Genomic DNA, 23,517 nt, shown 5'->3' on the forward strand with positions numbered 1-23,517 from the left:
TGCTGAGATACAGCTCGGATACAGCGCTGCCGCTGTGCACCACAATGACAAGCGGACTGTGCTGGCTGTCTGGCTGTGAGCAGAGTTCCCCCAGAACAGCAGCACAGGATGCACAGAGATCACAGTTTTTGTACCTGTTACACTGCAGAGGCATGAGCTCCGCATACAATAAACATGTTACTTCCCCTTTAAGTCCCCACAGACTCCATCTATATCACTGTAACAAGATTTGAAGAGAATTTATACGGATTGGCGCTGAGGGACTATCACACAACTGTAAATGACTGGTGAGTTGGCGGGAGCTGCGTCCTACAGACCAAAGAGTCTTATCTGGATTTCAGGCCTTGGCTGTAAGATTTTGGGATATGTTGTCTGCGGCCAAGATCCCTATCTACAGACTCTTAAAGAGATCACGTCCCCTTTGTCTGCACAATATCATTAACCCCAATGCAGGTACTTTAAGGAACAGGTTGGATTGTAAGAGTCTCTGAAAGAGAAAACGTAAAAAAACCATCTTGTTTTTAGGCAGGAACAGCGCCACACCTGATCATGGGATGTGTCTGGTATTGCAGCTCGATGCCCATTAAAGTGACCAGACAAGTGTGCTGCTGGGAGAAGACAACCATGTTGATCACAGTTCTATAGTCATACAGAGGATGAAATGTATGGCTGCTATAACCTTCTGTGATCAATAAAATTGGGGTCCTGAGCCCCCTGTTAATCTCCAGTGCATGCCTCCATAAAGCTGTGGTCATGCAGACACCCTGTATTTATTTCTGTGATGGAAGCTAGTGCTGTACCCACCAGTCTTTATATCAAACGCTTGTAGACCAGGGGTGCCCAAGATTTATCAGATGCCAAAATAAGGTAAATATTAGGATCTAAATACTGTTTGTGCCTTATTGCCAAATTAATATTCATAAAGAGGTGCTGAAACCCCTGCTGAAGTGACAGGAGGGAACCTATCTAATGTGGGGGAACTTCTGCCTATCTAATATCGGGAATTTCTGCCTATCTAATGTGGGGGAACTGCTGCCCACCTAATGTGGAGGAACTGCTGCCCGCCTAATGTGGGGGAACTGCTGCCCACCTAATGTGGGGGAACTGCTGCCCACCTAATGTGGGGGAACTGCTGCCCACCTAATGTGGGGGAACTGCTGCCCACCTAATGTGGAGGAACTGCTGCCCACTAAATGACAGGGAACTGCTGCCCACCTAATGTGGGGCAACGGGGGAACTGCTGCCCACCTAATGTGGAGGAACTGCTGCCCACTAAATGACGGGGAACTGCTGCCCACCTAATGTGGGGGAACTGCTGTCCACCTAATGTAGAGGAACTGCTACGCACCTAATGTGGAGGAACTGCTGCCCACCTAATGTGGGGGAACTGCTGCCCACCTAATGTGGGGGAACTGCTGCCTACCTGGGGGACTATCTACTACATTCCTGCCCAGCTAATAGGGGGAAGGCTATCTGGCAGATTTACCTACAGGGGCAATTCTCTCCAGAGGGGTCCTACCTACTCGGGTCACCTATTATTACGGTTTGGGGCATTATACTTCTTGGAAAAATCCTGAAATAGTTTTTTCCCGACTGGTCCTGCAGAGAGGAGTCGTAGCTGAAAGAAATCATCATGACGGTCTGGGCCAGATGGAGAAGACGTCACCTGATATAACTGTATGTAATCTCAAATATGGTCTATTGTGGTAATGAAGGGGGTTGTTGTCAGTATAGGACGTCCTCCTAAACTTAGATGACAGACTGAACGTTATTGCTGGGTATTCCCATTCTGCATGTAGGGGTGTGATGGGGCATGGCTAGGGGTGTGGCCAAGGGCAATTAGTGGGAGTGGCTTGTCACTCTTTGCTCTCAGTAAAGGTGGGGAGTTATGATCTAATCCTGGGCACCCCCCAATGTGTACGGTAGACATGGATCCGATGTGGGGAATAAACAGAATAATATTTACATATATTCTAATGTGCGACCGACCAGTGATCAATGGAAATGTATAAAAACTGAGCAATGGCGGAAATATAGGGGGATATTATCAAATCCCCTGCAGAGGAAAAGGGGCGCAGCTGCCCATAGCAACCAATCAGATAGCTCCTTTTTATTTGTAAAAAAATAGGCCTCTAAAAACTAAAAGAAGCAATCTGATTGGTTACTATGGGCAACTGCACCCCTTCTCCTCCGCACTAAGGTCCCCATAGTATATATCAAAATGAATGAAATTGTGTAATGTATTCTAGGACATCAGTAAGCATCAAATAGTGAGTACAGCTCTGGAGTATGATACAGGATATAACTCAGGATCAGTACAGGATAAGTAATGTAATGTATGTACACAGTGACCTCACCAGCAGAATAGTGAGTACAGCTCCGGAGTATAATACAGGATATAACTCAGGATCAGTACAGGATAAGTAATGTAATGTACGTACACAGTGACCTCACCAGCAGAATAGTGAGTACAGCTCCGGAGTATAATACAGGATATAACTCAGTATCAGTACAGGATAAGTAATGTAATGTACGTACACAGTGACCTCACCAGCAGAATAGTGAGTACAGCTCTGGGGTATAATACAGGATATAACTCAGGATCAGTACAGGATAAGTAATGTATGTATACAGTGACCTCACCAGCAGAATAGTGAGTACATCTCTGGAGTATAATACAGGATATAATCAGGATCAGTACAGGATAAGTAATGTAATGTATGTACACAGTGACCTCACCAGCAGAATAGTGAGTACAGCTCTGGAGTATAATACAGGATATCACTCAGGATCAGTACAGGATAAGTAATGTAATGTATATACACAGTGACCTCACCAGCAGAATAGTGAGTACAGCTCTGGAGTATAATACAGGATATAACGCAGGATCAGTACAGGATAAGTAATGTAATATATGTACACAGTGACCTCACCAGCAGAATAGTGAGTACAGCTCTGGAGTATAATACAGGATATAACTCAGGATCAGTACAGGATAAGTAATATAATGTATGTACACAGTGACCTCACCAGCAGAATAGTGAGTACAGCTCCGGAGTATAATACAGGATATAACTCAGGATCAGTACAGGATAAGTAATGTAATGTATGTACACAGTGACCTCACCAGCAGAATAGTGAGTACAGCTCTGGGGTATAATACAGGATATAACTCAGGATCAGTACAGGATAAGTAATGTAATGTACGTACACAGTGACCTCACCAGCAGAATAGTGAGTACAGCTCAGGAGTATAATACAGGATATAACTCAGGATCAGTACAGGATAAGTAATGTAATGTATGTACACAGTGACCCCACCAGCAGAATAGTGAGTACAGCTCTGGAGTATAATACAGGATATAACTCAGGATCAGTACAGGATAAGTAATGTAATGTATGTACACAGTGACCTCACCAGCAGAATAGTGAGTACAGCTCTGGAGTATAATACAGGATATAACTCAGGATCAGTACAGGATAAGTAATATAATGTATGTACACAGTGACCCCACCAGCAGAATAGTGAGTACAGCTCTGGAGTATAATACAGGATATAACTCAGGATCAGTACAGGATAAGTAATGTAATGTATGTACACAGTGACCTCACCAGCAGAATAGTGAGTACAGCTCTGGGGTATAATACAGGATATAACTTGTATTATGATCAGAGGTGGAGTTGCCCTTTAAGTCCTTTCTTTCTATCTTCCGTCTCATCTTGTAAAGTTGACTATTAATGTCTTTGTGTCTTGTTTTCTATCCTTTTATAAATTCCCTTCCAGACATTATCCGGGTTCTGGGAAGAGGAGAAGACACTTGGCAGGACGCAGAATTGTCTCCGTTCTGGGAAGTATTCAGATTCCTAATGAACTTTCAGAGCAGAGATCATTATGGCCGCCGCCTGAGATGGCTATAGATGGAGCGGTGGGGGTGATATTTCTTCTTTGCTGTAGATCTAGATTACATCTGTTTCTGGGAAAGCTGGGTAACAGCCAATATGGCCGCCATTACAGGTAATATGGGATGTTGGCTACAGGAACATCTGTCATTACGGACTCCAGGAAAGCTGGGTAAGAGCTGCTCTCACACTACTTTCCTAGAAACACGAAGCAGGATGACTCAAGCGTTTGCATTCCTACTTCATCTTTTAGATTTTCTATGTTTGTTTTCATCATTACCAAGTAAAATTTATTCTCCGTCCTGACCCGGAGTCGCCTCTTCCAGGATCGGGACGTTGCGCTGTTCCCTATTATTCTGCGTTTCATCAACATCCTACAAAAGACCAACATGACGGAGGGGGGGGGGGGGCGGGAATGGACTTGGGGTCCCTGTTTAATTGACTTCATGTCTGACAAGTATTTGCCTGAAGATGGTGGTGCCCCCCACTGGACAGATGGGGTATTGCAGGATACCCCATTAAATCAGTGACTATGTTAGGATTTCTCAATTGAGGTGCCTCCAGCTGTTGCAAAAGTACAACTCCCAGCATGCCTGGACAGCCGAAGGCTGTCCGGGCATGCTGAGAGTTGTAGTTTTGCAACAGCTGCAGGCACACTGGTTAGAAAAAAGCTACTCTGAGCATTGCTGTAGGTCTCCCATCCACTGCCCGACCATGATACCTGCTGCTTAGCATGCTGGGAGTTGTAGTTTTGCAACAGCTGAAGGCACCCTGATTAAGAAATAATTACATAGAGGTGTCCTGCAATACCCTATCTGTCCAGTAGGAGCACTACAAATGAGAGAAGAATTTACAATGAAGCTTCCTCCATAACTGGTTAAAGGGACATAAAGCATTTAGTATCATATGATCTCTAAGACCCCCAGAAATAGCGCCACACCTGTCTGGTGGCTGCAATACCCTTTCTGTCCAGTGGTGGCACTGCAAATGGAAATTTTAGAACCAAATACGACCAGCATAGATCTCGGTGTTGGAAGACTGTAGATGTCAGCAGAAAATAATCCATGGACACTGATTTATAGAGGTGTCCTGCAATACCCCATCTGTCCAGTGGTGGCGCTGCAAATGCAGACTCAAGAACCAAGTATGACCAGCCTAGATCTCAATGTTGGGATACTGGAGGTGTCCCGACCAAATAATGCTTAAAGGGGTATTCCCGTGGAAAACTTTTTTTTTTTTTTTAAATCAACTGGTGCCAGAAAGTTAAACATATTTGTAAATCACTTCTATTAAAAAATCTTAATCCTTCCAGTACTTTTTAGGGGCTGTATACTAAAGAGAAATCCAAAAAAGAAATGCATTTCCTCTGGCATCAGGACCACAGTGCTCTCTGCTGACATCTCTGTCCATTTTAGGGACTGTCCAGAGCGGGAGAAAATCCCCATAGCAAACATATGCTGCTCTGGACAGTTCCTAAAATGGACAGCAGAGGTCAGCAGAGAGCACTGTGGTCATGACATCAGAGGAAATGCATTTCTTTTTGGGATTTCTCTTTAGTATACAGCCCCAAAAAAGTACTGGAAGGATTAAGATTTTTTTAATAGAAATGATTTACAAATCTGTTTAACTTTCTGGCACCAGTTGATTTAGAAAAAAAAAAAAAAAGTTTTCTAAGGGAGTACCCCTTTAAACACGGATTTATAGAGGTGTCCTGTAATACCTCATCTGTCCAGTGGTGGTGCTGCAAATGCATTCTAGAACCAAGTATGACAAGTGCAAATCTCAGTGTTCGAAGACTGCAGGTGTCCATCAAAACAATAATACATGGACACTGATTTATAGGGGTGTCCTTCAATACTAGGTCTGTCCAGTGGTGGCGCTGCAAATGCAAATTTTAGAACCAAGTATGACCAGTGCAGATCTCAGTGTTGGAGGGCTGCAGGTGTCTATAGGAAATAATAAATGGACACTGATGTGGTGGCGCTGCAAATGCAAATCTAAAGAGGTGCCCCCACTGGACAGATGGGGTATTGCAGGACACCCCAATAAATCAGTGACTATGTCAGTGTTTCTCAATTGGAGTGCCTCCAGCTGTTGCAAAACTACAACTCCCAGCATGCCCGGACAGCCTTCGACTGTCCGGGCATGCTGGGAGTTGTAGTTTTGCAACAGCTGCAGGCACCCTGGTTAGAAAAAACTACTCTGAGCATTGCTGTAGGTCTCCCATCCACTGCCCGACCATGATTCCTGCTGCTTAGCATGCTGGGAGTTGTAGTTTTGCAACAGCTGAAGGCATCCTGATTGGGAAATAATGACATAGAGGTGTCCTGCAATACCCGATCTGTCCAGTAGGGGCACTACAAATGAGAGAAGGGTTATCCACATCAGTCTCTACAAAAATAATTTCAAAAAGTTGGGTTTATGCAATAAATTACTAGAAAACATGGCTTCTCATCCTCCCAGAAATAGCGCCACACCTGTCTGGTGGCTGAGTCTGGAATTACAGCTCAGCTTCATAGAAGTGAATAGACGTCACACTATGCACCTTGTTATATCTATATATATATATATATATGCACCTTGTTATATCTATATATATATATATATATATATATATATATATATATAATGTTAATACAAGGCATCTAAGAGCAGAACTGTGATTGCAGCTCTGGAGGTAACCTGTATGTCACCAGAGGGGAGGTTTGATCTATGAGCAGAGCGTCACCCATGGCCGCCGCAGACTATTAATACACAATCTGACAATTCTTGAAGCCCCACGGGCGCAGGGTCAGGGGTCGGATGAGGGGTAATGAACTTTTCCCGGGAATTCATATGACAAACACAAATGATTTTAACCAAATGAAATAGAAATGGAGCAGATAGAGATCTCAGGACCGGGGCCAGCACATAGCGAAGTAGCGAGCCAACTTCATTAAGTAGCGGGGCCCCTGCCAGGAGGAACAACAGGAGTCCCCGGGATGTTTTTCTCTTATTAAACTGCGATAAAACAACAGGGAATGATGTCCAATTCTAGGATGGGAAGTGAACAGGACAAGACCGGCTGAGCCCATATAGTGACATACACCACGCTGCTATAACCTGGTATATACTGTATATAATATATATGTACAGCTGGTATAAGTTATATATCTCCTGTATATAGTGATATGGACCATGCTGGTATAACCTGGTATATACTGTATATAATATATATGTACAGCTGGTATAAGTTATATATCTCCTGTATATAGTGATATGGACCATGCTGGTATATAGTGTATATAATTATATATGCACAGCTGGTATAAGTTATATATCTCCTGTATATAGTGATATGGACCATGCTGGTATAACCTGGTATACACTGTATATAATATATATGTACAGCTGGTATAAGTTATATATCTCCTGTATATAGTGATATGGACCATGCTGGTATAACCTGGTATATACTGTATATAATATATATTTACAGCTGGTATAAGTTATATATTTCCTGTATATAGTGATATGGACCATGCTGGTATAACCTGGTATATACTGTATATAATATATATGTACAGCTGGTATAAGTTATATATCTCCTGTATATAGTGATATGGACCATGCTGGTATAACCTGGTATATACTGTATATAATATATATGTACAGCTGGTATAAGTTATATATCTCCTGTATATAGTGATATGGACCATGCTGGTATAACCTGGGTATATACTGTATATAATATATATGTACAGCTGGTATAAGTTATATATCTCCTGTATATAGTGATATGGACCATGCTGGTATAACCTGGTATACACTGTATATAATATATATGTACAGCTGGTATAAGTTATATATCTCCTGTATATAGTGATATGGACCATGCTGGTATAACCTGGTATATACTGTATATAATTATATATGTACAGCTGGTATAAGTTATATATCTCCTGTATATAGTGATATGGACCATGCTGGTATAACCTGGGTATATACTGTATATAATATATATGTACAGCTGGTATAAATTATATATCTCCTGTATATAGTGATATGGACCATGCTGGTATAACCTGGGTATATACTGTATATAATAGATATGTACAGCTGGTATAAGTTATATATCTCCTGTATATAGTGATATGGACCATGCTGGTATAACCTGGTATATACTGTATATAATATATATGTACAGCTGGTATAAGTTATATATCTCCTGTATATAGTGATATGGATCATGTTGGTATAACCTGGTATATACTGTATATAATTATATATGTACAGCTGGTATAAGTTATATATCTCCTGTATATAGTGATATGGACCATGCTGTATAACCTGGGTATATACTGTATATAATATACATGCACAGCTGGTATAAGTTATATATCTCCTGTATATAGTGATATGGACCATGCTGGTATAACCTGGGTATATACTGTATATAATATATATGTACAGCTGGTATAAGTTATATATCTCCTGTATATAGTGATATGGACCATGCTGGTATAATCTGGTATATACTGTATATAATTATATATGTACAGCTGGTATAAGTTATATATCTCCTGTATATAGTGATATGGACCATGCTGGTATAACCTGGGTATATACTGTATATAATATATATGTACAGCTGGTATAAGTTATATATCTCCTGTATATAGTGATATGGACCATGCTGGTATAACCTGGTATATACTGTATATAATATATATGTACAGCTGGTATAAGTTATATATCTCCTGTATATAGTGATATGGACCATGCTGTATAACCTGTATATACTGTATATAATATATATGTACAGCTGGTATAAGTTATATATCTCCTGTATATAGTGATATGGACCATGCTGGTATAACCTGTATATACTGTATATAATATATATGTACAGCTGGTATAAGTTATATATCTCCTGTATATAGTGATATGGACCATGCTGGTATAACCTGTATATACTGTATATAATATATATGTACAGCTGGTATAAGTTATATATCTCCTGTATATAGTGATATGGACCATGCTGTATAACCTGTGTATATACTGTATATAATATATATGTACAGCTGGTATAAGTTATATGTCTCCTGTATATAGTGATATGGACCATGCTGTATAACCTGTATATACTGTATATAATATATATGTACAGCTGGTATAAGTTATATATCTCCTGTATATAGTGATATGGACCATGCTGGTATAACCTGTATATACTGTATATAATATATATGTACAGCTGGTATAAGTTATATATCTCCTGTATATAGTGATATGGACCATGCTGGTATAACCTGGTATATACTGTATATAATTATATATGTACAGCTGGTATAAGTTATATATCTCCTGTATACAGTGATATGGACCATGCTGATATAACCTGGTATATACTGTATATAATATATATGTACAGCTGGTATAAGTTATATATCTCCTGTATATAGTGATATGGACCATGCTGGTATAACCTGGTATATACTGTATATAATATATATGTACAGCTGGTATAAGTTATATATCTCCTGTATATAGTGATATGGACCATGCTGGTATAACCTGGTATATACTGTATATAATATATATGTACAGCTGGTATAAGTTATATATCTCCTGTATATAGTGATATGGACCATGCTGGTATAACCTGGTATATACTGTATATAATATATATGTACAGCTGGTATAAGTTATATATCTCCTGTATATAGTGATATGGACCATGCTGGTATAACCTGGGTATATACTGTATATAATATATATGTACAGCTGGTATAAGTTATATATCTCCTGTATATAGTGATATGGACCATGCTGTATAACCTGTGTAAGGATTCCTCCTTGGGGATTAGCTCCGGGATCGTCCTGGACACAGCCACGGGACACGTTTCCACTCAATAAACCCGCAGACAACGATTATTCATGCACGCCTGGCACCTTGCCAGCTTTATTTAGACAGGTTGCAGGTAAAACAAAACATAACTCAGGAACAAAGCAAAGTCCTAGACCGTCTGGTCATTGACTACACATACCAGCATGCCCTGACTACTATCTGGTGAGCTCCCCTCAGCCAGCATAAAACATGTGCCCCTGCAACCTGTTACTCACAGTTCACACCACTTCTTCACTTCTTGGACCGCTCACAGTTCGCTGTGTGTTTCCTCAACAGGGTCCGTGTGTCTCCCCCTACAGCGACATAACAGGGTCCGTGTGTCTCCCCCTACAGCGACATAACAGGGTCCGTGTGTCTCCCCCTACAGCGACATAACAGGGTCCGTGTGTCTCCCCCTACAGCGACATAACAGGGTCCGTGTGTCTCCCCCTACAGCGACATAACAGGGTCCGTGTGTCTCCCCCTACAGCGACATAACAGGGTCCGTGTGTCTCCCCCTACAGCGACATAACAGGGTCCATGTGTCTCCCCCTACAGCGACATAACAGGGTCCGTGTGTCTCCCCCTACAGCGACATAACAGGGTCCGTGTGTCTCCCCCTACAGCGACATAACAGGGTCCGTGTGTCTCCCCCTACAGCGACATAACAGGGTCCGTGTGTCTCCCCCTACAGCGACATAACAGGGTCCATGTGTCTCCCCCTACAGCGACATAACAGGGTCCGTGTGTCTCCCCCTACAGCGACATAACAGGGTCCGTGTGTCTCCCCCTACAGCGACATAACAGGGTCCATGTGTCTCCCCCTACAGCGACATAACAGGGTCCGTGTGTCTCCCCCTACAGCGACATAACAGGGTCCATGTGTCTCCCCCTACAGCGACATAACAGGGTCCATGTGTCTCCCCCTACAGCGACATAACAGGGTCTGTGTGTCTCCCCCTACAGCGACATAACAGGGTCCGTGTGTCTCCCCCTACAGCGACATAACAGGGTCCATGTGTCTCCCCCTACAGCGACATAACAGGGTCCGTGTGTCTCCCCCTACAGCGACATAACAGGGTCCATGTGTCTCCCCCTACAGCGACATAACAGGGTCCGTGTGTCTCCCCCTACAGCGACATGCTGTTACCCAGGGAGACCTCAAATATTCTGTTTCTTTTCCTTTTAAACACACTTTTCCTTCCTGATACCTCATTAATCAGGCCACAGGTGGAGCATTCTGCAGAGATAGCAAGGGAAATACACCCTTTCCTTGCCACACTGCCACACCTGGTATATACTGTATATAATATATATGTACAGCTGGTATAAGTTATATATCTCCTGTATATAGTGATATGGACCATGCTGTATAACCTGGTATATACTGTATATAATATATATGTACAGCTGGTATAAGTTATATATGTCTCCTATATATAGTGATATGGACCATGCTGGTATAACCTGGGTATATACTGTATATAATATATATGTACAGCTGGTATAAGTTATATATCTCCTGTATACAGTGATATGGACCATGCTGGTATAACCTGGGTATATAGTGTATATAATATATATGTACAGCTGGTATAAGTTATATATCTCCTGTATATAGTTATATGGACCATGCTGGTACAACCTGGTATATACTGTATATAATATATATGTACAGCTGGTATAAGTTATATATCTCCTGTATATAGTGATATGGACCATGCTGGTATAACCTGGTATATACAGTATATAATATATATTCACAGCTGGTATAAGTTAAATATCTCCTGTAGATAGTCATATGGATCATGCTGGTATATACTGTATATGATATATATGTACAGCTGGTATAAGTTATATATCTCCTGTATATAGTGATATGGACCATGCTGGTATAACCTGGGTATATACTGTATATAATATATATGTACAGCTGGTATAAGTTATATATCTCCTGTATATAGTGTTATGGACCATGCTGGTATAACCTGGTATATACTGTATATAATATATATGTACAGCTGGTATAAGTTATATATCTCCTGTATATAGTGATATGGACCATGCTGGTATAACCTGGGTATATACTGTATATAATTATATATGTACAGCTGGTATAAGTTATATATCTCCTGTATATAGTGATGTAGACCATGCTGGTATAACCTGGTATATACTGTATATAATATATTTATGTACAGCTGGTATAAGTTATATATCTCCTGTATATAGTGATATGGATCATGTTGGTATAACCTGGTATATACTGTATATAATTATATATGTACAGCTGGTATAAGTTATATATCTCCTGTATATAGTGATATGGACCATGCTGGTATAACCTGGGTAAGTACTGTATATAATATATATGTACAGCTGGTATATACTATCCCTGTATATTGTGATGAGGCGGGGTGTATCGCAGTCAGAGGTAAGGTTATTTGTCATGCACACTGCTGGAGCTATGATGTTATGGGCTCTGGCTCTGTAGTGGGAGCACCTGGAATAATAAGGGGCTGCAGTGGGGTCTGTCCAGGTGTTGACAGCAGGAAGTCTTATGGATGATGAAGGACATTAGGACATCATATATGGGGCAGAATAATCATAGGTTGGCATGCAGCCTGGGTGAGTCAGGTGTCTAGACTGTCACGGCAGAGAATGAAAGGATAAGCCGGGGAGACCAGTGTGTACAGCCCCATCCTGCATGAATAGGAAGAAATTCCCTGAAATAACAGGTGGGTAACATGTAATGGGCTCCAGACTGCGATATATCGATATGCCAATGCAACCAAAGCGGTAACTTCTGGGAGTTTTTATGGGACCGCCAACATTCAGCTGTGATCTGTGGTGTAACCTGACAGAATATTTTCCTGCAGCGCCACTATGGGGGAAATTAAAGGGGTACTCCACTGCTCAATGTCACGAGTTCCAAACGCTGAGCAGTGGAGTACCCCTTTAAGTATTACACAGTGTCTATTCATATCAATATGTCATCACGATGGATATGATAGTGAGATACGGTATTAGTAGATGAAGACCCTAAACATGGGACCCCCACCATGATAAACAGATATTCTAAACTGGACAAGAGCCTCTCACAGCCAGTCAAACTCCCCTGAGATGGTGCAGACTGTTGTCCCCAACGGGTAGGGAATAAGGCCTGACTGACCAGAGTATAAAAAGGGGACCGTAATGGGGTCCACAACAGCCCCAATATTTTTACAGCCAAATTTATGGTTCTGTCACATACTTATATTTTACATCTACATGGCTTCTATGTAGAACATTCTGGAGGAGGACACAACAGGGCTCAATGATCATAAATTCTGGACACACCAGAGATCATAAGGGGGGCATTTACTATAAGAGTAGGGTCACACCTACACCACGTATTCCCCACGCATACGCCACGTATTTCAGGCAGTGAGAAATCCGACGGGCAGTGGGAAATACGCTGTGCATTTTGGTATAACCACACACACAGGGCTCCCCCGTTGTAGCCCTGTGTGTGCAGTGAGGATCGGATGTGTGTATGTGCGCCACAGTAACATCAAGCAACTCAGCCCACCTCTAAACCTTACTGCACACACAGGGCTGCGGGGGGGGGGGGGGGGGGAGCCCTGTGTATGTGTGATAGCAAAATGCGCAGTGTATTTCTTGCTGCCCGGTAGATTTCTCGCAGTGAGAAATACGCTGCACCTGCGCTATGTGTGACCCTATCCTTAAAGGTAGGGAAAATATAGAAAAATATAAAATATATTTTTTAAGAAGGAACTAAATTCTTTTAAGTTGAAGTGACTAATATCATTTTGCCAATACAGTGAATGTATATACTGCCGGGTCATTAAGAAGGTGTGCAACACATACTGCGTCGTACTCACAGGGGGCCCATAGACTTTAACAGACTGAACATTGTCTACAAGAGAACTCCTGCCCCTCATAGTCCCGCCCCTCATGACGTCACACCCCGCCCCCTCAATGCAAGTCTATGGGAGGGGGCGTGACGGCCGTCACGCCCCCCTCCCATTGACTTGCATTGAGGGGGTGGGGCGTGATGTCATGAGAGGCGCATACTGTGGCATACTCACAGGGGGATGGGGAGAGAAGAAGGAGCTCAGGACCGTCCTGATGACGCTTGGTTCAAGCAGCATTAAAGTGCTGACAGGTTCCCTTTTAGGGTATAGTCAAATGCAGCAAATCCGCAGTATATTTCACGATGCGGATGCGCTGATGGCGCATCTGCATCATGAAATACACTGCGGATGAGCTACATGTGACCATACACCTTTAAAGGGTTACTACCGTGGAAAACGTTTTTTTGTAAATCAACTGGTGCCAGAAAGTTAAACAGATTTGTAAATTACCTCAATTAAAAAATCTTAATCTTTCCAGTACTTTTTAGGGTCTGTATACTACAGAGGAAATGCTTTTCTTTTTGGAACACAGAGCTCTCTGCTGACATCATGACCACAGTGCTCTCTGCTGACATCTCTGTCCATTTTAGAAACTGTCCAGAGCGGCATATGTTTTCTATGGGGATTTTCTCATACTCTGGATAGTTCTTAAAATGGACAGAGATGTCAGCAGAGAGCACTGTGCTCATGATGTCAGCAGAGAGCTCTGTGTTCCAAAAAGAAAATAATTTCCTCTGTAGATTTCAGCAGCTAATAAGTACTGGAAGGATTAAGATTTTTTTAATAGAAGTAATTTACAAATCTGTTTAACTTTCTGGCACAAAAAAAAAAAAGTTTTCCACCAGAGTACCCCTTTAACAATTTTTGCTCCGCCCTCTACCGTCAGACCCCAAAAGATATGGCAGGATCTTGTTGTAATCAATGGTATCTACCAATCTAGAGGTGACAGCACAGAAGGGATAGAACACTTACCAACAGCCCCGATTTAGGTAGGACAAACCCACAAATGTATGTAAACCCTAACCCCATGTAGGTTTACCCTGGGGCGGGGCTTAAATAGATCTTGATTTCGGCTTTTTAAATGTTACACGTATGAAATAGTCAGGAGGTGACTTACCTTTTTCTTGCTGCAATAAATCTGCCACTTCTTCTCCGGGGGGAGGGCAAACATAGCCTCCCTGTTCTTGTCTGTGAGATCCAACTCATCCTGTCAATCAAAAAGAAACACAATCTGAGATGACGGCTTCACTGCCCCCTACAGGTCAGGCTTATAAATGCACATAAACCCACCCATTTATCGACAGAAATTTTCCGGGGGACTTCAGAAGAAATCTGAGCCATCAACCAATCATAAGTTACAATATTGTATTTTTTGCGCTTGGAGGGGGCGTGGCTTAGTGTGCCCAGATAGATTTGTTACATTTATCATATCCATAAAAGGTAACATTTGCTCAAAAAAAAGTGCACATGTACAATCCACTCCCTAAGTCAGCGTTTCCCAACCAGGGTGCCTCCAGATGTTTCAAAACTACAACTCCCAGCATGCCTGGACAGCCAAAGGCTGTCCAGGCATGCTGGGAGTTGTAGTTTTGCAACATCTGCAGGCACCCTGGTTGGGAAACACTAAGTGATGTAGCTTGTGAGAAGTTTGTTCTCGCGAGTCCCATTCCCTCCATACAATTTATTAAAGGGGTTATCCAGGAAAAAACTTTATATATATATATATATATATATATATATATATATATATATATATCAACTGTCTCCAGAAAGTTAAACAGATTTGTAAATTGCTTCTATTAAAAAATCTTAATCCTTTCAGTACTTATGAGCTGCTGAAGTTGAGTTGTTCTTTTCTGTCTAAGTGCTCTTTGATGACACGTGTCTTGGGAACCGCCCAGTTTAGAAGCAAATCCCCATAGCAAACCTCTTCTACTCTGTGCAGTTCCTGAGACAAGCAGAGATGTCAGCAGAGAGCACTGTTGCCAGACAGAAAACAACAACTCAAATTCAGCAGCTGATAATTATTGGAAGGATTATTAAGATTTTTTAATAGAAGTAATTTACAAATCTGTTTATCTTTCTGGATCTAGTTGATATAAAAAAAAAAAAGTTTTTTTCCTGGAATACCCCTTTAAGTTGTGTGCGCAATTTGTTCAAATAAAAACATAGAAGGGGGGGGGGGGGGGGGGATTTATCGAAGTTTTTTTGTTTTTATTTTGGTAAATATTTTGCAGATATTTTTTACATTTCTGCATTTTTGCAAAAGTGACTTGCTGATGGTTTTTCCTTTTTTTTATTTTTTATATATATAAACTTTATTTTATTATTCCTTTATATCTCAATTACAATAATTATTAGTTCACCATATAATTACCCCCAATATTACCATCAATATCTTCACACATTATAGAAAAATGATATTAAAAAAAAAGACCTAATAATTCCCAAAGATGTTTTTCCTTATATTCCAAAAATACAACGCAAATGGTCCGAAAATTCGCCAATCTGCATCGCCCTAAGCAGAGCTCTAGAAAAAGGCTGGAATACATGATTTTATTCCCACAGTCTCTTCTTCAGTAGATTTGCGCATAATTTACTACACATCCTTCGAAATTTAAAAAAATTTTTATTCGGCACCACGAAATTCAATGCAAAAAGAAAAAAAAAAGAAAGGTTCTGAGAAAAGCAAATACAAATAAGAACGAATGATAAATTCCACAGAAACTGACTAGAAAAATTGTGCAAATGGTAAATCCCCCCCCCCCCCATATATCCAGGTGACACGCCCATGAGGATCCTCCACAGTGATATCCTATCATATCGCTCTGGACGGTGAATCGGTGATATCCAGGTAGTGAAGTGCCCGGCAGCTCAATGCCGGTTTGTGAGCAGGAGAGGGGGGGGGGGGGGGGGGCTGGGGGGACAAAAGCTGCGGCTGAGCGAGCAAACATATGGAAATGCTTAAAAGATGGATTCCAAAATTTAAGGGGCAGACAAGTGAAACAACATCCATACCCTTGTTACATAGGATTACTGGCCCAGAGTGAGATTCCAGGCCTAAAATAAGCCAAGGAATGTTGTCTGAGGTCAGGAGCTTGTACTACAGGAATGAGGGGGGGACCGTGCTCTGAGGAAGAAGAGGGCGACCACGTGAAATCCGTCTGCAGATATCCAGCCTATAATAGGGCAAGAGAGAGCGGGGTTCACTTTATATTGTGTAACTCTGCCTGAACAGCACTTTAGGTTTGTTGCTCTTGTTTCATCTAAGGCTGCAGTCACAGTATTATTATTCAATATTGTATTCTCTAGCCACATCTAAAGCTGCAGTCACAGTATTATTATTAAATATTTCATTCTCTAGTCACATCTAAAGCTGCAGCCACAGTATTATTTTTGAATATTTCATTCTCTAATCACATCTAAGGCTGCAGTCACAGTATTATTATTCAATATTTCATTCTCTAGTCACATCTAAAGCTGCAGCCACAGTATTATTTTTGAATATTTCATTCTCTAATCACATCTAAGGCTGCAGTCACAGTATTATTATTCAATATTTTATTCTCTAGTCACATCTAAAGCTGCAGTCACAGTATTATTATTAAATATTTCATTCTCTAGTCACATCTAAAGCTGCAGTCACAGTATTATTATTCAATATTGTATTCTCTAGTCACATCTAAAGCTGCAGTCACAGTATTATTATTCAATATTGTATTCTCTAGTCACATCTAAAGCTGCAGTCACAGTATTATTATTAAATATTTCATTCTCTAATCACATCTAAAGCTGCAGCCACAGTATTACTATTGAATATTTCATTCTCTAATCACATCTAAAGCTGCAGCCACAGTATTACTATTGAATAGTTCATTCTCCAGTCACATCTAAAGCTGCAGACACAGTATGATTATTACATATTTAATTCTCTAGTCACATCTAAAGCTGCAGTCACAGTATTACTATTGAATAGTTCAATCTCCAATCACATCTAAAGCTGCAGTCACAGTATTAATATTGAATAGTTCATTCTCCAATCACATCTAAAACTGCAGACACAGTATTTCTGGTAAATCTATTTTATTCTCTAGCCACATCTAAAGATACAGGCACAGTATTACTACAGAATATAAAATTCTCTAGTCCCATCTAAAGCTGCAATCATAGTATCATTGAATATTTAATTGCATATTATTATTGAACATTTCACTCTCTAGTCACATCTAAAGCTGAAGTCACAATATTACTATTGAATATATCCTTCTCTAGTCACATCAAATGCTGCAGTCACAGTATTATTATTAAATCCTTTTTTTCTCAGTCACATCTAAATCTGCAGTCACAGAATTCATATTATTGAATCCTTTTTTCTCTAGTCCCATCTAAAGCTGCAGACACAGTATTATTATTTAATATTTCATTCTCTAGTCACATCTAGAGCTGCATTCACATTATTGCTATTACAAATTATGTGAATCAGTCTTATCTAGAGCAACGGACAATAACTCTGAAATTGCATTTTATTTTATACTCCAGCCACATCCAGAGCTACAATCACAACTCACAACAGATTTCATGTTAAGGCCGCAGGACTCCCACATTTCCATTTAACCTCTTGCTTGTACAGTGTTTTCCAACCAGAGTAGCTATAGATGTTGCTAGACTACAACTCCCAGCATGCCTGGATATCCAAAGGCTCCAACCAGTGTGCCTCCAGCTGTTGAAGAACTACAACTCCCAGCATGCCCAGACAGCCGTCGGCTCATAATCTCTTATGCTAAGTCACATGCAAACTTATTTATGCAGAAATCCAAGAGTGCGCCTCAGGTATCTGAGGTCTGAACACAGCCCTAAGTGCGGCCGCGAGCAGGTTGTTATGAGGAATTTCTCCATACACAGCGTCTAGACACAAACCGAACACCGGATTCTACCGCAGAAATGAAATCTCTTCACTTTGGCGCAGACACCGGCCGCAGCGACGTATGATGCCAAGTGTGCGGAGAGGACGATATCATAACTAATGTGCTGTGAATTCTCAAAGACTGAGGCTCCTCAATCCTACAGCAAAGAGGGGCCAAATATCGAAATATAGTTATCAGGGTCTGTAACCAAACTAAAGATATTCCAAAAATACAAGAAGGTGGTAAATATCAGTATCATCACATATATACATGAATATAACTACTATAATACTGCTCCTGTATACATGAATATAACTACTATAATACTGCTCCTGTATACATGAATATAACTACTATAATACTGCTCCTATATACAAGAATATATCTACTATAATACTGCTCCTATATACAAGAATATAACTACTATAATACTGCTCCTATATACAAGAATATAACTACTATAATACTGCCTCCTATATACAAGAATATATCTACTATAATACTGCTCCTATATACAAGAATATATCTACTATAATACTGCCCCTATATACAAGAATATAACTACTATAATACTGCTCCTATATACAAGAATATAACTACTATACTACTGCCTCCTATATACAAGAATATAAAAACTATAATACTGCTCCTATATGCAAGAATATAACTACTATAATACTGCTCCTATATACAAGAATATATCTACTATAATACTGCTCCTATATACAAGAATATAACTACTATAATACTGCTCCCTATATACAAGAATATAACTACTATAATACTGCTCCTATATACAAGAATATAACTACTATAATACTGCTCCTATATACAAGAATATAACTACTATAATACTGCTCCCTATATACAAGAATATAACTACTATAATACTGCTCCCTATATACAAGAATATAACTACTATAACACTGCTCCTATATACAAGAATATAACTACTATAATACTGCTCCTATATACAAGAATATAACTACTATAATTCTGCCTCCTATATACATGAATATAACTACTATAATACTGCTCCTATATACAAGAATATAACTACTATAATACTGCTCCTATATACAAGAATATAACTACTATAATACTGCTCCATATATACAAGAATATAACTACTATAATACTGCTCCTATATACAAGAATATAACTACTATAATACTGCTCTCTATATACAAGAATATAACTACTATAATACTGCTCCTATATACAAGAATATAACTACTATAATACTGCTCCTATATACAAGAATATAACTACTATAATACTGCTCCCTATATACAAGAATATTACTACTATAATACTGCTCCCTATATACAAGAATATAACTACTATAATACTGCTCCTATATACAAGAATATAACTACTATAATACTGCTCCTATATACAAGAATATAACTACTATAATACTGCTCCTATATACAAGAATATAACTACTATAATACTGCTCCATATATACAAGAATATAACTACTATAATACTGCTCCTATATACAAGAATATAACTACTATAATACTGCTCCTATATACAAGAATATAACTACTATAATACTGCTCCTATATACAAGAATATAACTACTATAATACTGCCTCATATATACAAGAATATAACTACTATAATACTGCCTCATATATACAAGAATATAACTACTATAATACTGCTCCTATATACAAGAATATAACTACTATAATACTGCTCCTATATACAAGAATATAACTACTATAATACTGCTCCATATATACAAGAATATAACTACTATAATACTGCTCCTATATACAAGAATATAACTACTATAATACTGCCCCTATATACAAGAATATAACTACTATAATACAGCCCCTATATACAAGAATATAACTACTATAATACTGCTCCTATATACAAGAATATATCTACTATAATACTGCTCCTATATACAAGAATATAACTACTATAATACTGCTTGTTACGCCGAGCGCTCCGGGTCCCCGCTCCTCCCCGGAGCGCTCGCAACATCCTCGCTACGGCAGCGCCCCGGTCAGATCCACTGACCGGGTGCGCTGCGATACCGCCTCCAGCCGGGATGCGATTCGCGATGCGGGTGGCGCCCGCTCGCGATGCGCACCCCGGCTTCCGTACCTGACTCGCTCTCCGTCGGTCCTGTCCCGGCGCGCGCGGCCCCGCTCCCTAGGGCGCGCGCGCGCCGGGTGTCTGCGATTTAAAGGGCCACTGCGCCACTGATTGGCGCAGTGATTCCAATTAGTGTGTTCACCTGTGCACTTCCCTATATCACCTCACTTCCCCTGCACTCCCTCGCCGGATCTTGTTGCCCTTGTGCCTAGTGAAAGCGTTTCCTTGTGTGTTCCTAGCCTGTGTTCCAGACCTCCTGCCGTTGCCCCTGACTACGATCCTTGCTGCCTGCCCCGACCTTCTGCTACGTCCGACCTTGCTTTTGTCTACTCCCTTGTACCGCGCCTATCTTCAGCAGTCAGAGAGGTTGAGCCGTTGCTAGTGGATACGACCTGGTTACTACCGCCGCTGCAAGACCATCCCGCTTTGCGGCGGGCTCTGGTGAACACCAGTAGTAACTTAGAACCGGTCCACTAGCACGGTCCACGCCAATCCCTCTCTGGCACAGAGGATCCACCTCCTGCCAGCCGGCATCGTGACACTGCTCCTATATACAAGAATATAACTACTATAATACTGCTCCTATATACAAGAATATAACTACTATAATACTGCCCCTATATACAAGAATATAACTACTATAATACTGCTCCTATATACAAGAATATAACTACTATAATACTGTCTCCTATATACAAGAATATAACTACTATAATACTGCTCCTATATACAAGAATATAACTACTATAATACTGCCTCCTATATACAAGAATATAACTACTATAATACTGCTCCTATATACAAGAATATAACTACTATAATACTGCTCCCTATATACAAGAATATAACTACTATAATACTGCTCCTATATACAAGAATATAACTACTATAATACTGCTCCTATATACAAGAATATAACTACTATAATACTGCTCCTATATACAAGAATATAACTACTATAATACTGCTCCTATATACAAGAATATAACTACTATAATACTGCTCCTATATACAAGAATATATCTACTATAATACTGCTCCTATATACAAGAATATAACTACTATAATACTGCTCCTATATACAAGAATATAACTACTATAATACTGCTCCTATATACAAGAATATAACAACTATAATACTGCTCCTATATACAAGAATATAACTACTATAATACTGCCTCCTATATACAAGAATATAACTACTATAATACTGCTCCTATATACAAGAATATAACTACTATAATACTGCTCCTATATACAAGAATATAACTACTATAATACTGCTCCTATATACAAGAATATAACTGCTATAATACTGCTCCTATATACAAGAATATATCTACTATAATACTGCTCCTATATACAAAAATATAACTGCTATAATACTGCTCCTATATACAAGAATATAACTACTATAATACTGCTCCTATATACAAGAATATAACTGCTATAATACTGCTCCTATATACAAGAATATATCTACTATAATACTGCTCCTATATACAAAAATATAACTACTATAATACTGCTCCTATATACAAGAATATAACTACTATAATACTGCCTCCTATATACAAGAATATAACTACTATAATACTGCTCCTATATACAAGAATATAACTACTATAATACTGCTCCTATATACAAGAATATAACTACTATAATACTGCTCCTATATACAAGAATATATCTACTATAATACTGCTCCTATATACAAGAATATAACTACTATAATACTGCCTCCTATATACAAGAATATAATTACTATAATACTGCTCCTATATACAAGAATATAACTACTATAATACTGCCCCCGATGTGCAGGAATATAACTCCTAGTAGAGTCCCTTTCCCCTCCCCCATCATGTAGCCCCAGCAGTTTTCACCCTTTTCAGTATAAATTTGTAATTTTGCTGCCATAAGAGAAGGGAATAAGCCCCTAATCCTCCTCAGATGGGGGGCAGCGGTGAGCACAGTCTTGGCCCGGTCTTGGCTCACTGTGTGGCACTATCTTAAGACAACATTAAAGGGGTACTCTGGTGGAAATGCCAGAAAGTTAAACAAATTTGTAAATTACGTCTATTAAAAAATCTAAATCCTTCTTGTACTTATTAGCTGCTGAATACTACAGAGGAAATTCTTTTCTTTTTGGAACACAGAGCTCTCTGCTGACATCACGAGCACAGTGCTCTCTGCTGACATCTCTGTCCATTTTAAGAACTGTACAGAGTAGGAGCAAATCCCCATAGCAAACATATGCTGCTCTGGACAGTTCCTAAAATGGACAGAGATGTCAGCAGAGAGCACTGTGGTCATGATGTCAGCAGAGAGCTCTGTGTTCCAAAATGAAAAGAATTTCCTCTGTAGTATTCAGCAGCTAATAAGTACAAGAAGGATTAAGATTTTTTAATAGAAGTAATTTACAAATCTGTTTAACTTTCTGGCAACAGTTGATTTAAAAAAAAATAGTTTTCCACCGGAGTACCCCTTTAATGTGACTTTTATTCCGCCATCCCCTGTCACTGATGTTCATTATCTGCAACCGGGCAGAAAACGCCACCAAGTCGTTATACAGATTTGTAAATTACTTCTATTTAAAAATCTCAAACCATCCAGTACTTATCAGCTACTGTATGCTCCACGCGTTCTTTTCTTTTAAGTTTCTTTTCTGCATGACCACAGTGCTCTCTGCTGACACCTCTGTCCATGTCAGGAACTGTCCAGAGCAGGAGAGGTTTGCTATGAGGATTTGCTCCTACTCTGGACACTACCTGACATTTACAGAGGTGGCAGCAGAGAGCAC

General features: G+C 39.8%; 1 protein-coding gene across 5 annotated transcripts in view; it reads right to left on the reverse strand.

The window, feature by feature from the left end:
- The window catches only part of DAAM2 (dishevelled associated activator of morphogenesis 2), a 314,170-nt gene that overhangs the window by 176,751 nt on the left and 113,902 nt on the right, over positions 1 to 23,517 (reverse strand). For all 5 annotated transcript variants that reach the window (XM_056568637.1, XM_056568633.1, XM_056568634.1 and 2 more), the window contains exon 3: positions 14,807 to 14,896. In XM_056568637.1, coding sequence (XP_056424612.1) covers positions 14,807 to 14,896 — 90 coding nt within the window. The remainder of the gene's footprint in view (positions 1 to 14,806; positions 14,897 to 23,517) is intronic.

The sequence above is a fragment of the Hyla sarda genome, chromosome 3 (genome assembly GCF_029499605.1).
Source record: "Hyla sarda isolate aHylSar1 chromosome 3, aHylSar1.hap1, whole genome shotgun sequence".
Taxonomy (NCBI): domain Eukaryota; kingdom Metazoa; phylum Chordata; class Amphibia; order Anura; family Hylidae; genus Hyla; species Hyla sarda.